At 40.0% G+C, this 12,087-nt stretch overlaps 2 protein-coding genes across 2 annotated transcripts; one reads left to right on the plus strand and one right to left on the minus strand.

Moving 5' to 3' along the window:
* Positions 1-1,065: 1,065 nt before the first annotated feature.
* Positions 1,066-6,496, minus strand: LOC134803099 (gastrula zinc finger protein xFG20-1-like). The gene is made up of 6 exons (XM_063775808.1): positions 6,306-6,496; positions 5,062-5,176; positions 4,282-4,383; positions 2,870-3,007; positions 2,367-2,524; positions 1,066-2,119 (listed from the first exon to the last, which is right to left on the minus strand). The coding sequence occupies exons 1-6, from the start codon at positions 6,444-6,446 to the stop codon at positions 1,124-1,126; spliced, it is 1,650 nt and encodes a 549-aa protein (XP_063631878.1). The 5' UTR covers positions 6,447-6,496; the 3' UTR covers positions 1,066-1,123.
* Positions 6,497-7,222: 726 nt separating this feature from the next.
* LOC134803382 (uncharacterized) lies at positions 7,223-12,087 on the plus strand. Its single transcript, XM_063776195.1, has 4 exons — positions 7,223-7,642; positions 9,196-9,303; positions 10,126-10,229; positions 11,315-12,087. The coding sequence occupies exons 1-4, from the start codon at positions 7,405-7,407 to the stop codon at positions 11,603-11,605; spliced, it is 741 nt and encodes a 246-aa protein (XP_063632265.1). The 5' UTR covers positions 7,223-7,404; the 3' UTR covers positions 11,606-12,087.

Genomic DNA, 12,087 nt, shown 5'->3' on the forward strand with positions numbered 1-12,087 from the left:
GTTGTTTGGCAATATAGGCTGGCCGCAGACGCACGGAATTTTCATTCGGTTTCCGGACGGTCAGGTGTGAACGGGACGTCGCTATACACATAGCTATATACATGTCTCGTTTGCACCTGTCATTCCGTACGGAAAATTCCGTGCGTCTGTGGCCAGCCTTATTATTGACCAAGTGAGCTCAAAATGCGAGCAAAGCTTCTCCGTTTCAGGCATATAACCGCGAACATCGAAAATAGAAAATTTCCAGCAACTATCTCTGTCAATCTAATTACGCCTTAGTTGGAGTAAAAGAGGTAGTTGCTCGAAATTTTCATTATCGACGTTCGTGGTAGGCCCTCTGTAAATTTATGTAGGTAAATAGGTACCTACAAGATCAGTGAAGGCCAGTCCAGATGGGACAATTTTCGCCCAACTTGATTAAATTGTTAGATCAAATCTGCAAAACGGAACTCAAATATGTCAATCCACGAAAAAATCAGAGGTCAATTTAACTGAATTAATTTGTCATTTCAAAAAAAATATTCATATATAGTCCGTCGACGTCCATCCGCCCACAAAAGTCAAAATTCATATGAAAATATGAACCACATAAGGCGATGGCGCATATTGTTGCTGCCAAGTTGGTGCAAACTTGGCTTAGTCTAAATTATGCTAAAAAATATGCCAGATGCTAAATGGAATATTTTGGTGCCAGAGTGAGTGAAATTATGCCAGATCTGGCATCATTTATGCCAAGTTGGCGACACTGTGACTGTCTATGCCAGTCTATGGTTTTGACACTGACAGTGAATTTTTTTAAGTCTGTTTGGACGCGTCAATTTTTTGCACAATTTGATGAAATTGTGTGGATCGGATGCATAATAAAATAGACTCGCCGATTTCACTTGATTTGATTCACCGTGATTCAGTAACTGACGGCAGGGACCAAGCAGGGACGCAGCAATACACAAAAACGTCAATTTTTTACACGGCGGGCAACAACAGGGGTTAATTTTATTGTCATTAAAAAAGACAAGATTACTTGTAATAAAAATTTAATATAAAATGATATAAAATGATGCCGTTTTAGCAGATACATAAATAAATATATCCAATACATAGTAACAACAATTTTCACCAAACTTCATTTTTCTCCAAAGCTTACATACTCAGGATGATGGGTCTTCATATGCCCTTTCAAACTGCAATTCTGTACGAAAGCCTGCCCACAAACCGTACAAGAAAATCTCCTATCATTATTATGTATTCTCATATGTTCAGTCAACGTTTTCTTCCTCGCATATGCTTTTTTACACACCGCACATTCAAAAATCCTAGCCCCCGTATGCTTAACCATATGCGATTCCAAATCTCGCTGAGCAAAGAATTTATTACTACATATCTCACATTGAAAATAGCGCTCTTCCAAATGGTCTCGCTTCATATGTCGAGATAGCATGTATCTCCTTGCATATACTTTATCACAAACATTACATTTATATTGTAATTCGGCTTGACCATGTTTTTCAACTAAATGTTGATGTCGTTTAAAATAATCCGTGAACCGCTCTGAACATTTAGTACATTTAAAGCGCTTTATCATTTTATGCACTGTATCTACATGACTTTTATGCTTCTGATGTGACGAAAACACCTTTTTACAAGTTTCACATTGGAAAGTACCTTCGACGTGCATAGTTTTCATATGCATTTTTAATCTATAGCTAGTTACAAACCCCGCCCCGCACTCATCACATATATAATTTCTAAAATGTCCGTTCATATGTCTTTCTAATGATCCTAAAGTCTCAAACTTCAAACCACATATTTGGCAAATATGATTATTATCCATAGGTACTTTGAATGGTATTACTCTGTCTTCGTACTCGGTGTAAAACTTTTTACTATGTTTTGATTCTAGATGACACTTAAAGTCTTTTAAAGTATTTAAGCTAGAGTCACATAAGGTACACTTTAAGTCTGTTATGTCCACATTTATAATAATACAGTAAGGGCTTAGGGAATTCAGGGATTTCTTCATGTCACTTTTCTTGTGTTCTTTTTGGTGTGTTCTTAATTCTTTTATGTTGTCGAAGATGTCTTTGCAGTAGAAACAGGGTAGTCCAACTCTACTTTTACCCTAAAAAAAACCAAGACATTTAAAATTATTTCATGTATAATGGGTGTCAGCTCAAAGTAGATGAATATTTGACTACTATTGTCATGACATTGTGACGTTATCTATGAAAAGGGACCATAATGTCGATGGCGCTTACGCCATTATTAACGATGCTCCGATATAAACACAATGCCGCGCGACGCTGTGCGGCGTAAGCGCCATCACCAATAAGGTCCCTTTTCATAGATAATGGCCTATATTTTAGTACCTTGAAAGCAGTAACATTCGAGTGCTCCAAAATCAGCTGTGCGTTGTGGATGTGAGCGGCTTTCTCGGTGACGTAGCGTTGGTCGCTTTTCTGCTTGGTTTCCATTTCAGCCTCCAGTTTTAGTAGTTCTTCTATGTCTTTTGAGCGAGTTTTCTTTCCTGCAATAGAAGAATAATAGATTGTGTCACAAGAGAGCAAAAGGACATAATTACGGCGTGGGGTACAGTCAATCAATTTAACAGAATAAATAATAGTACTACCGTACAGAAAGGAAACTTCCTACAAAACCGAAGTTTGACAGCGGTTCAGAGTCAAATCATGCTGTCCCTTTCTAATATATGGCACTATCCCTTCGGCTATTTAGGGTTGTCAAAATTCAGACCATTATCTTATCTGTGGTCGTGCACGCAAAGGGACGTCAAGTTGTGTCAACCCTAATAATTGCTCGGAGCAATGCTGAGCCGAACGTAGCTGAGTTTGCCCGCACCCCTGGTCTTACTTACCCCTCAACATGTCGAGATGCATCACGTATCGAGGGCACACATCATACAGTGTATCCCTGGTGGGCAGAGCGCGCAGAGTCGGGAATCGAGCCAAGAGGCGAGCTTCGTCGCGGGCAAGAGTGTCGTCGTTGTCGGGATCTGCTCATATAAAAACATTTTTATAAATCAGTATCCCGTTTTTGCTCTACTCTGCCAGGCCAATACAAAAAGCTAGGCAAGATCTCGTTTAATTTGCGAAATAATGATACATAGAGCAATTTAGTGCCTCTGGTGAAACTCAACACACACAAGTTTACAGATTTAGTGCATATTTTTTTTTCCATCGTATTTTCTCGAAAACGTTCGTATTTGTCATGCTACTTCAATCAACCTCAGTACTTTTTGTACCGAGACTGACTGTAATAGCAAGACACGTTCGTACGTTTCCGTGAAAATACGATGGAAAATAATTATGCACTATAGTTTGTATCTTTAGGTATTTAAATAAAAGTAAACAAACAATTTGTACATTTTCGGGTAGTTATAACATTTATTGGTTAACCAACCAAATACAAAACCGCTGGTTATTCGTCGACCGCCATATTGGTAACATCGCCTCGTGATTCATTTCTTTGTTTTTGCTCATTAATGTTGTTTAAAGTGTAATATTGATAGCGTATTATGCAGTAAATTAATGTGGAAGTGTGCAGATAATGAAAAATTAATCATGAAACGCGTTTAATCACCATTCTGGCGTCAACGCCGGGTAGCCCACGCGGGTCCTTGTAACGTCCAGCTATCGAGTTACAAGAGCCTCAAAACCCAACTACCGAACAACGTCGTGCTCTACGAGCATTTGGTATTTCTACCTCTAACCGTGGCTGGCTAGAGCCCCAGAGGCCATTATTTTATAGTTTTATACCGTACAGTCGCCATCAGATATATCGGAGCGGCCAAGGTGCCCACAAATATCGGAACACGCCTCTATTGTCAGGGCGTTAGAGCGCGTGTTCAGATATTGTGAACACCTTGGCCGCTCCTATATATCTGATGGCGACCGTACACTGGCTGAAGTTTATTTATTACAAATAATATTAATTCGATCCCACGTGGGATCCACTTTGACGTTGGCGAAATCATCGACAGTATCGATGGAGCCATATTACCCAAAGACTGATTGATTGAAATACAAAACCGCCTGGATCTGTCACTGAACGACCTGACCTGTTGCAATGCGACGAAATCGCGTAATGAGCCACGCCTGCTTTAACCTACATTATTTGGGCATGTAATGTTTTTATCTACCCTCAACTGGCTTAAGGAGCCATTTGAGGGTAGATTTTGTTTACTTTTATTTTAATACCTAAAGATACAGATTACAGAGTATACATCTGTACAACATTGTTTGCATGGAAACTATGTTTAGAACTCACCAAAGTCTTTGTTGTCTGTGTCCATGTAGTCATGATCATCTGCGGGCTCCTGCTTCACTTCTAAACCTTCTTGTTTTACCTCGAGGTCTGGGGGATCTTTCACTGTAAATATATAATAAATAGTATATTACATACCCTAGAACAGAAACGTGCCACTTAGACCCCTCCTAGCAGGGAAGAAAAAACTCCTTTCCGAATAGGTGATGTGAAATAGTACATTACGATACAAGTGTGGAAAGTAGGAAATTCGGAACGACTGGCGATAAATTATAACACGACCAAAGGGACATTAAACAATCTTTAACTAAATTGGGCCGTAGTTTTATGAATAAGGGGGTTACCCACAGACAAGACATCCTCCAGACCGAGCATAGTAGCTCTACCGCCTCTGCCACAAATACGGTAGTTTTACTCCATTTTCGAGTCGTAAGTGTCTTTGTGTGACGTCCGTGTCTTTGAACGGACCAATCACGGCACGGGACCTCGCTCACCTCGCCCCCCGCACCCCCGTATTTTTGGCAGCATCAGTTTCATGAAATAATTGCTCGAAACTCAGTCTAGAGCAGCGGTTGGCAACCTTTTAGCAGCCAAGGGCCACATAGCAGTTAACGAAGTGGACACGGGCCGCACTTTGTTAATATTTATGACTTTATCAGACATTGTCATTTGTCAATATTACATACGAGTACAAATTAGCCAGAGAGACTCGCGGGCCGCAAGTGAGAGGTGGCCGCGGGTTGCCGACCACTGGTCTAGAGGATTCCTAGCCTATGGGGTTACCTGATTGCAGTTGCTTCTCTGCCTCAACCACCATTTTGCGGAAGTCATTGGCGTCTCGCAATCTCTGGATACAGTTCACACAAATCAGGTTACAACTGTCACCTGATGTTGAGAGCTAAAACAAAAAAATATATTAACACATTCAGAGCCAAGAATCCGACTGTCGGGTACACTGTTTGTAGCGACTACGCGCTATATACGGCGAAACCGTGGCTACACGCTACGAGCGTAACCTGTAGCACTTAGAGGCAATGAATGTGTTAACCTCTTGTGCCATTTTTTTTACAGTTTCCTTGTAAGGTGGATAAATTACACTTTTTTTTTATAATAACCATAAGTATTTTTTAGGGTTCCATACCCAAAAGGTAAAACGGGACCCTATTACTAAGACTTCGCTGTCCGTCCGTCCGTCCGTCCGTCCGTCCGTCCGTCCGTCCGTCCGTCCGTCCGTCCGTCCGTCCGTCCATCCGTCCGTCCGTCTGTCTGTCACCAGGCTGTATCTCACGAACCGTGATAGCTAGACAGTTGAAATTTTCACAGATGATGTATTTCTGTTGCCGCTATAACAACAAATACTAAAAACAGAATAAAATAAAGATTTAAATGGGGCTCCCATACAACAAACGTGATTTTTGACCAAAGTTAAGCAACGTCGGGCGTGGTCAGTACTTGGATGGGTGACCGTTTATTTTTGCATTTTTTCCGTTTTTTTTTTCATTATGGTACGGAACCCTTCGTGCGCGAGTCCGACTCGCACTTGCCCGGTTTTTTTTTATGTTATAGTCAGTAAATGAGCAGACGAGCCGCCTGATGAGAAGCTGTTATTATTGCCCATGGACATAAGCAATCAACATCACAGGAGCCACTTAAGTGTTGCTAATACTATAAAAACTGAACATCACAGGTTTTCTACTTAACCTATATTGGGTTTATTGCCAGAAGGTTTGGATTAAAATAAAAATTAATAAAGTAATTTATATGAAGCTACAAGAATTTGAAAGTACTCTAGTCTAATATACGAAATGTAATAGGTAATTTCAAATTTGGCAAACTATTTGCCAGGCTATATATCATATAGTAAATGGGTCCTGCCCTTAGAACTAAAACTCCTATGAAGTAATTTATTTACTTCTAGTTACAATCTATTTTATTAGTAAACACTGTATTTCAATACTGTTATGAAGATATACCTATCTTGCTCACTTTGCAGAAGCACTTGTAAGGATCGAATGTAAATTACTTACAAAAACATTGAAACATTCCAGGAATATATCGAAGTATACTTCGCGAGTTCCATCGCAGTGATATTCTTTAAGAACGTCGCGATGCTCGCCTGCCTTCAGACAGCAACGGCACTTGCCGTATAACGTTTGAATGGAGTCCATATTACAAGTATTTTTAGACAATTTCACCAGTTTACAAGCTAATAAATGGAAAGAAAACAAATTTATTACTTAGTTTGCTCGAGTTCAATCATAGTTCAATGCTGATCGTGACGTTGTTGCCATGCTAAAATCATAAAAATAGCAAAAAAAAGGCACATAATATGAAGACAAGTTACGTTCATGTAAATGTAACTAATGTAAGTCCTAATTATTATGTTTTTACTATCTACGTAGGTGTCTAGGTAGCTATGTATGAGGTCTTTAAAGCACTTTTTGGCTTTTTGATATCTGATATAAACAATTTATTTCCGGGCTCATGGGCTCAATAAAACAGACCTTAAGATAATTTATAACGTGGTGGTATCCCCACAGATGACAGTTATAGTGTTGCCTACGATGTCTACGATGCATCATGGATATGTCAAAAATAGTAAAATCGATCGATTTACATTTCAAAATGAAATCAACAACATTAATAAGCTGTAATAAAAGATATGATTAGTATTGTTGAATTTGTTTGAACTTCGGTTTTTTTGTTAGATATATTATTAACAATAAATATAAATAATTATATTTGATTGTGTGGGTTCCGTATCAGAAAAACGGAACCCTTAGTGAATTAGTTTACATGCAAAACTCTACGATTGTCAATGTCAAAGTTGATGTCACTGTCATGAACTATTTTGACGTAAACGTAAAAATTGTCGAATTGTATTGTTCGTTCATTGGTAAAATTTTAATATTATGATATATTATGATTCTTTCCACCCATATATTTAAATTCCACAGTTTATTAAAGTTTTCTTAGGATAAGATATTTTCAAAAGCAAAAACGTGGTTAATATCGGCATGATTCTATTGTAGAGTTAAGATTTAAGACGGGTTTCAATTTCAATAGAACATCGATGTTAGGTTTACAGCACATTTCAGCATTTATCAGTTTCTGATTCAGACGGCTATGTCGTTAGAGGGTGTGGAGTGTGTGTGGGTGAAGGCGGAGCCTCAGGAAAGCGCGAGCATGTGCTCAGACCACGAGCCGAGACAGACCGAGCGCACATGTTCAGTGAAGTCAGAGACTGAGTCAGACAGCGCGGGCGCTTGTGGCGTGGACCTCATAAATGACCTTCAAGTGGAAATTGAGGTTGAGGTTGACCCCAATCAGTTCCTCCATCCTAAGGAGCTCGTAGTGTGTCCAGGTAAATTAAATTTGGTTCTTACTGTACTTTGTGACTTCGTGCAAACTCGGCTCCATTCGGCTCAGCATTGCTCCGAGCAATTATTAGATTGGCACAACTTGACGTCCCTTTGCGTGCATGACCACAGATAAGATAATTACTTGAATTTTGACAACCCTAAATAGTCGAAAGGAATACCATAATATTGACGTATAATATCTAAGGATGGGCGGTATGGGCACTAAAAATGGTACTAGTTCAGCGGTGTTACTCATGAATTCCAGCCAATCGTGCAGTCTAACGCAACTAGTTGCGACCAATAGCGCGCGTAATGTGAACTCATCAACCAACCGCGTTGCAGCGGTGTCACACCGCTGTACTGGCCCCTGTCATGTCTCATTATTATTAAAGCCCGTCCCTTATTGCCCGTAAAGCCACTCCCTTATTGCCTGTAAAGCCAGTCCCTAGATACCTATGTCAATGTACCATAATTATTTAGAAAGGGATCTACCTAGGACAAGTAGTCCAATTAGGTAGGTCCAACTTCGAGAAAGAGGTCAACCGCCGAATCCAACTCGGTTGGGCAGCGTTCGGGAAACTAGGGGTATTCATTAGGCAACATTTGTTAATAAACTGTTTATGAATTTGATCACCATGTTTTGCAACAAGTTTACCGTAAACACTGTTTCTGAAACTTAGCAGTCCACACTAGTTCAGTTGTTGCTAGGATGTCGCCCGAGGAGGTAGTACTATTTCCATGTTTCTAAACTTGCGTCACACGTCCACACTCGATGACATCTGTTTATAAATGTTTATAAACTGAATGTTTCGTCTTGCTCTCCACCTAGAGTGGGGAACACAGCAACATGTTTATGCAACAATATTTCATCATCCTTGTTTATAAACATGTTTCCAGAGATGATGAAACATCTTGCAACACTGTTTATAAACAGTCATTAAACAGTGTTTATTAACAAAAGTTGCCTAATGAATACCCGGCTTTATAGCTGAGCCATGTCATGTGCTTGCAGGCATTTTCATATAGGGTCATTACGCTAGTTTTCATCCACTTGACGAAATTTGAATAGGTATAAACCTTCATTGCTGCACATAATTGGACTTATTGCAATCCTTAATATCTAAACAATTTATCTATCTATATAAGAATTATATTTCGGAAGTAGCAAATTAAAAATGAAATGTATTATTTGCTAATCCGTCAAGTGGACGGAAACTGACACTGGACGGTAAACTGACGCAATTACCCTATCCCTTCTTTGATGCTTGCCTTACAATGGATGGATGGATTTGGTATAGAGATAGTTTGAGTCCCGGGGAAGGACATAGGATAGTTTTTATGTCGGAAATCTTTGTGTCTGAAGAGAGTGCAAGGGGGGTGGAATTGTAAGAGTTAATGAATTGCCTAATAATTGAAGTAAGCAATGCGCGTATTGAATGATTGCTATTAGCATTATCCAGGCGCTATACCTACTTTAGCTGCTGTCACTAATTCCACGCAGACGAAGGCGCGGGCAAAAGCTAGTAAATAAATAAATGTAGTATTTAACTTACAGGGCAAACTCAACATGAAGACCGAAGGGCGCAACCAGACTCAAAATCTTCAAAGATTAAAAGAAAACTAACTAATGGCAAAATGAGTGACGACAAAAAAACATATCCATGTAAGCACTGTACACGACAGCAAAATGTCATATCTAATAGGGGGTATTACTGCAATGTTCTGCCGCCAGAGTGCCACCAACCCCCCTATTAATATTCTTTTAGCATTTGCTGGTTTAGAAAGTTGACCAAGTTCTAAAGATGCATATTACTGATCGTTGCATCACGTCATGCGTTTTCGCAACCTCACATGGTACACAATTATGGGTACTGGTACTTAATTTTTACGTACAGTCAGTAATACTATCCGCTTAACACCTTTGCATACTAACTTCTATCCAGGGGGGGGGGGGGGGTTGGGGGGCACTTTTCTCTGAGGTTAACTGTACCTAGTAAGTACGTAAAATAACTTGTATTTATATAATTTGAGAGTAAAAGCCAAATACAGTGTAGAGCATCTCTCTACTAGGAGTCCACATATACAGTGTCAGAGTATACAAGGCTACACATGTAGCATTTGACGCGCATTATACTAGTATCATAGCAAGCAGTTGTTTGTCAGCCAGGATCACCATGTGATGTGGGGCGTAAAGACAAACACTATCTCTGGAGTATATGTTTATTCTGATATATGATACTTATGCTAGGGTATATGTATATAGGGTACATGTGAGAGAGTGTGCGTGTCATATATGGTGCACACTATTACATATGCACCAACATGTGACTTGTTTGCACCAACAGAACAAAGTGAGTTAGTGCTATTATAAAATATCATATTTTCATTGCAAATGCAGTGTCAGCGTGGTCTGACTCTATACTCTCTAGTTCTTTGCTTTCTGTTGACTTTTTTGGTTGTTAATTGTAACTTTTATAACCAACAGTGACTTCTCGGTGTAATATAGACTTGAGTAAAAGGTCGACAATAATTTCTTTGCACGAGAAAGGCAAAAATATCTCCGAGATCGCTAGAGAGACCGGTGTTACTGTAAGTATTTTTATATCTATCTTATCGTGTAGCGTCCCACGGTCCTAACACTAGAGTTAGACTAAGAAAAGTCTGCAGCGATTTTGATAGCCCACGCAATGCAAGTGTTATTTTAAACGTCAAACTTCCATGAATATATGACCTATAAATAACACTTGCACTGCGCGGGCTATCAAAATCGCTGCAGACTTTTCTTGGTCTAACTCTAGTACCTGACCACTCTAGTTCTACTCTAGTAGAAATGACCTCCAATGAAATTTAAATTAGACATGGGCTGAATATGGACTTTGCCGAATACGCATATTCCGCCGAATATTCGGTTCAGATCATACCCAATACGAATATTCGGTTAGGCTAAGACTGCCTAAAACGCTGGAAACATTAAGTTCATACTAATCCGCGATCTGCACTCCGCACGTGTTTTTGAAGGGTCAAAAATTTATTTATATATCGGTAAGGGTCCCCTCTGGACCTATTATGCCTGCTTGCTTGTATGCTGGAATTTTAAGGTAGCAAAATATATATCCACTACCCACCACCCAAAGGTTGTCTGGAAGAGATTGCTCTTTAGGGATAAAACCGCCTGTTGTCTACTATAGTTCAATTTATATGTCGTTTCTTTTGATATTGTAAACAATTAGATTTAGGGCTCATTTAGACGATGCGAGAACTCGCATGCGAGTTTCATTACATGCGGGTTTTGATCGGTCGGTTGAATTGGACGTAACCAACAGTCCGCAATGTAGCTAAAAATCGCATGTGAGTTCGCGTGGCGTTTAAATCAGCCTTGACGACTTTTATGACATAGTGCATGGCCGCCATATTGGATTCCAAAATGGTCATCATTTTCGAAATCTGCGCCCCCTAAAACCTATAAAACGGCTTCCATGACGACTTTTATGACATTATGCGTGGCCGCCATCTTGGATTCCAAAATGGTCACCATTTTCGAAATCTGCGCCCCCTAAAACCTATAAAACGACATCCATTACGACTTTTATGACATTATGCGTGGCCGCCATCTTGGATTCCAAAATGGTCATCATTTCCGAAATCTGCGATATTGGTATTTTATTGTATTACAGAGGAAAACCGTTTCTCTATGGGTACACCGATTTCAAGAGAAGAGATCGTTGCGCGACCAGCAAAGGACCGGCAGGCCGAGTCTCATAGACAGCTCGCAGCGCCAACTCATGATAAAGGAATTTGAGGAGAATGGGTTCAAGTCGACACACCACTACGCCCGGTTATTTGGTACTAGTGTGGACACAGTGAGACGAGTGCTGCATAGCGAGGGGTTATATTATCGGCAGGCGATCAAACCTCTGCGCGACGGATCGTATGAGGATGACCCACAACCACATGAAGAGAAATGAGGTAATGAGGTACAACCACAGAATAAGTAGTAGTACTACCAGTGGTGCGAAACTCCTCCCTTCGGGCAAACCTTTAAGCGGTATCCAGACGGGACTGATCAAATCGGTCGATTTGATCAGGAATGAAATTGGCATCAATCTCCAATTTTAGATTAATGGTGATATTAGAGCCCTCTAAATTGAAAAAAATGCCCCAGAACGAAAATACTGGCCTCACAAATTGGTATTCTTGCGTCCGCACCTCATTTTATCGGTAATATCGGTCATTATCGGCGGTTGAATTCGGCGAGCCAAATTGGCTTTTGCGTCCGCACGTCCTGATTCGATCGGGCAATTTAATCAGATTGTCTAAAAATGGACTAGTCTGGATACGCCTTTAGTCCCAACCAGTATTGCACGTGGGGCGGGGACAAATGAGAACACACAGACTGACTCTAAAAATGATTTTTAACGTTTCCGATTGTAATATCGGCAAGGTTGTA

Source organism: Cydia splendana, chromosome 26 (assembly GCF_910591565.1).
Source record: "Cydia splendana chromosome 26, ilCydSple1.2, whole genome shotgun sequence".
NCBI lineage: Eukaryota > Metazoa > Arthropoda > Insecta > Lepidoptera > Tortricidae > Cydia > Cydia splendana.